The sequence below is a fragment of the Neophocaena asiaeorientalis genome, unplaced genomic scaffold (assembly GCF_003031525.2).
Source record: "Neophocaena asiaeorientalis asiaeorientalis breed wild unplaced genomic scaffold, Neophocaena_asiaeorientalis_V1.1 scaffold91, whole genome shotgun sequence".
NCBI lineage: Eukaryota > Metazoa > Chordata > Mammalia > Artiodactyla > Phocoenidae > Neophocaena > Neophocaena asiaeorientalis.
Window position 1 is genome coordinate 14,423,491 of NW_020173198.1, and position 4,352 is coordinate 14,427,842.

The following is a 4,352-nucleotide window of genomic DNA, read 5'->3' on the forward strand; positions in this document are numbered from 1 at the left end:
CCAGCACCGGGCACCCAGCAGGCCCCCGGTGCAGAGCGGGGTCCAACCTCAGCTGCAGGCCTCATGGGCAGATTTTGGAGGAACGTACCGGGGCTGAACCCCTGCTGGCGGCCAGTGCAAGCCTGGACGCGGAGCAGCGGCCCACACTTTCCACCGACATCACCTCAACCCTCGGCACGAGTGGGGTGCCCCATTCATGCCTTGCACTCAACTCGGGTTTTACCTCAAGGCCCAGAAGGTCCGGCTGTTTCTGGGCCAGGCTTGAGGTAGAGAGTCAGAAGTTTCTGGAAGAACTGTGATCCCGTCTCCAGGGATTTCCAGAGCTCATGCTGGTGCACGTCGGTGTGCTCAGGAAAGCTGCCCACCTCAGCACGACTTCACCTGACTGTCCTCAGCGGGGAGCCCTTCTCGCTTCCCCTGGCGTGGCAGCGACATCGCACAGGCTCCCCACGCCCTGGTGCGCTGGGCTGTGCTTGGCCTGCGAGACAGGAATGTAAGGAGCCCGCCCTCCGGGCGTGGAACCTGAGGCTCACTGGAGCCCAACAGCTGAGGGATGGAGACATGGACCAGGCTCATGGCACCTGCCTGAAGCTGGGGCCCTTTCTGAAGGGAGCACCTGAGGCGTTCTCCCAGCCCTGGGTAGGAGCTACGCCACCTCCCTTTAAGGAAGTGGGGATCCCAGGGCCCAGCTGCTGCCCCTCGCCAAGCAGCTGCAGACGGCCAAGGACCTTCCCCTTTGCCTGGCCGTGGCCTTCCCGCCACAGAGCCATGGAGCAGCAGCCACACTCTTGGTAACTGTTTTTCTTTTATTGCCAAGTTCAGATTTACAAGGAAGTTCCAGTTTTCATTTCCACTCTCGTGTTCAGTACCCACGAAACATGAGTCATGCTGGCTAGAGCAGGTACTTCCCTGGAACAGTCCCGTAGCCCAGAAGCATGAAGTTTCCCAACCCCGCTCCTCCTTGGGACAAGAATTATTTACGTATTTTCAACTCAGAGGAACTTAAGGAACCCTTACAGTTTATGCCCAATGTCATCACGACTACATTAAATATTTCTTATTTATTGCGTCCAGAAAAGAAGATGAGAATTGGTTCACCCTGTGCCTTTTTGAACAGTGCATCTTGAGACCTTAGAGAAATCTTGGTGTATGCCTGTTAAGAGGTGCGTTTCCTCGCTCACCCCCAGGTCACCCCCAGGTGCTTGGGTGGGAGCTGCCTTCTGCAGAGAGCAGCAAGCAGGGCAGGCTTGATGGGGGGAAGGGCAGCACAGAGGGCCTGCTGGTGGCAGGAGGACAATCCCTCCCACCCGCCCCCCCCGGGGGGGGGCACGTACCTGTCTGACTTTGAGAGGCGTCCTTGCTGGCTCAAAGTCCCAAACTGGAAAGGACATGTGCTTCTCCCCAGCAACTTTCAAAGCTGACGTTTGGGGGTTCATGTGGCCAGCCCTGCCCCTGACTTGGCAAACCCAGTGGGCCCGATGTGGACCTGGGGAGGGTCTCTGCGGGGACATGGAGATAGCGGGCTGGATGGGCCTGCTGAGGCCGATCCCAGAGATCCGAGTCTGGTACTCACGTGTCACAGGCCATGGCCCCTGCCCCGGGCTCGCCAAGGATTCCTGGCTCTACCTCTCTGCCCCAGAGTCCCAGCACCTGCTGTCTGGACGGGCCCCTCTGGAGGTGCCCCCACTGTTAGATTTTCTGGGGGCTCCTGAAGACATAGCTGTGCCACTGCTGCCAAAACAGTGGGGACCTGGCTGCCAGCCGGCTGTGGGCTGCCCACAACCAACCCCTTGAGCCCACCCGGGGAGAGGCCTGCCCTTGGGCCAGACGTGGGGCGGAAGCTTGGTCTGATCGCACCTGCTATTCAAGAGCCCATGGAGGCTGGGCTGCGTTCAGCTCTCCTGTCTGGGTGATACTGCTGTGGGTCCTCCTGGGCATGCTGTCCCCCGGCCGAGACTTTCCTCCCGTAGAGCTTGAAGCCACCTGGAGCCACTGGATTTCAGACAGCAGGCTGGTGGTCCCAGGGCAGGGTCCACAGGCCTCGGCTTGTTCCTCACGATAATGCCACCGGCTGGGAGGTCACTGGCCTCTCATTTCTGCTGCTCCAGAATCGTTTCAAAACCGGCAGTGAGTGGCTCTGGGGCTGGCCTGCCGCTGCATCCTGGCAGAATAACTAGGGGGCCCCTGTCCCTGACAACATGGACTTTCTCCCTCTTTCCGTTCCCCCTGCCTGTCCTTTCCAGGGGACTCTCCTGAAGGTCATCGCTTGTCCCTCCTTGCCAGGGCCCCTGGAATTTCTGCCTAAATGGCTGCCTTTCTGAGCTGGGTCTTTCCCCTGTTGGTGCTGGCTGGGCTCACCTGCCCGGAGGGCTTCTTAAGGCTGGAGAGATCTGTCCCGCAGGTGCCACTCCCCTTCCTCAGGGGACCAGTGTGTTCTTCAGGAGGCTGAAGTCTGGCCCGGGCAGGCCCTGCCTGACAGCAGATTGGGGGAGGTACTGGGGAGCGGGTCCTCTAAGAGGTAAGCGTGCGGAGCATTTCCTGAGGCCACCTGATAACCCGGACCGGCTGACACTGACACCATGGGTGCTGGCACTCCTGGGGGACATGTGGAGGCAAGTTTTGGAAGGTCTGAGCATCAACCAGAGAGGTGAGGGTCGATTGGCCTTGCCTGGCTGAGTAGAAAGAACATTTTGGGAGCTTTATCGGATATAGCGGAGACCTGGCCTGCACACACCCATCCCAAATGAAGGAACTGGGGGTTTCCATTTTAAAAACGAGTTTGCATCTTTACAGCAGCAGCTGAGAGGAAGAGGGACAAACCCCGAGCTCCTAGGATGGCCCTGTGAGCTCGGACGTTACGTCCTTGCAGCTGGGCGGGGGCTGGCTCTCGGGATGTCCCTGCATGCAGGCACCCACACCACTGAGCAGCAGGCAACGGACTCAGAGGACGGTTTCCATGGCCTTTCCTTTCCATCATGGCCACAGGGGCTGGAGTGTCTGCAGTCCCAAATCGTTCTTTCTTAGACAAATAGAGAGATGGGGACAACCGAAGGTGATGCCGGAAAACCGTCCTGTTTGGTTTCAGTCCGGAGAGACGAGGAATGGTCCTGAGCGGGGAGCTGACCGCACTATCCCCCTTTCATGGAAAGATCTTCTGGGTAACGCAAGGCCCCTGGGCTGCCACGGCAGAGAAACTTTCGGTCCTCCCAGCTCTGTGTGTACCTGAGAATATGAGTCTCTCCCTTATTTTTGCTTAAAAAATACTCTAACCTTTCCAGGAAGGGACTTTTATCATTCCACAGGCTTGCAGAGTTAGTGAGTAATAAAGAAATGGAATCCCTTAAGACAATGGAGAAAGCCAGACTGAGAACTCTAAACCCAAAACGCTGGGAAGTTCAAGGCAAAATGAAAATGAAATCTCAACAGTAATATTACACTTCTAACATGACATCAAACCTCAGGGTGGAGGATTTTTTTTGAACTTTTAAAATAGATGTTTTTCATCTGCTGCCAGAAGCAGGAATAAATATCCAAAGGAGATGTTTATCGAAGTTTGCTTTTCTACAAATTTCTACACAAAGTGACCACGTCCACTTCTTCTGTGCTCACTGGGGACGGTGGCAGAGGACCTTCGAGACTGGGGAGGGGCTGGCTGATGAAGGGAGTGTTGTCGGTGGGTCCTGCTGCCCTGGGGCCGTGGGCTCTGACACCAGCCCAACCTCCTCTGCCTCAGTCATCTGGGTTCACTGGGGTGTCGCCACTGGTCCCCAGCCTGCTCTCAAAGAGGTGTGAAGTAAAAGGGGAATTCAAACGGAGCAAAGGACTGCAAGGATGGTTCGAGGCGGTTACCGGGGCCGAGGAGAACTTCAGACGCTCCCGAGGTGTCTGTCGTGTCAGCTGCTCCGGGTCCCTGCCAGCGGGGCCGCACGCACGAAGGGAGGTCAACTCAGTGCTCAGCGGGGCCCGCTGGCTCTGGCTGCGCAGCCCCCTCGCCCGGGGTCCCTGTGCCCACCGCGGCTGGTGTGGGTGGCGGGGGGATGCCGGTGAGGGTGCGGAGGCTATGGGGGTCGACGGGCGGGACGAGGGTCAGTGACTCCACGCTCAGCGTGTCGGCAGTGTCCTCGCAGAGCAGGGAGATGGTGGGCTGCTGGGCGGGGATGAGGCTGGGGCACAGGCTGACCGTCTCCACGTCTGCGCTCCTCGCCAGGCTCTTGCTGGGCCTGGCCTCTGCTTCTGTTTCACTGATGATCACCAACTGGTCGGGAAGGTTAGGCTGAGGCTGTTCCATAGTCATGGGGTCATCTGGGTGGGGGGTGGGGGCGGGAGAAAAAAAAAAGGTCTGCTCAGCTCTG

At 58.2% G+C, this 4,352-nt stretch overlaps 1 protein-coding gene across 3 annotated transcripts in view; it reads right to left on the reverse strand.

The window, feature by feature from the left end:
- Positions 1–786: 786 nt before the first annotated feature.
- CLEC16A (C-type lectin domain containing 16A) overlaps positions 787–4,352 on the reverse strand; it is a 208,797-nt gene continuing 205,231 nt past the window's right edge. Inside the window, exon 22 of one of the 3 annotated variants that reach the window (XM_024744278.1) lies at positions 787–4,302. In XM_024744278.1, the coding sequence (XP_024600046.1) occupies positions 3,947–4,302 (356 nt within the window). In that variant the 3' untranslated portion in view covers positions 787–3,946. The remainder of the gene's footprint in view (positions 4,303–4,352) is intronic. The other 2 variants (XM_024744276.1, XM_024744277.1) reach the window with 2 other exon arrangements.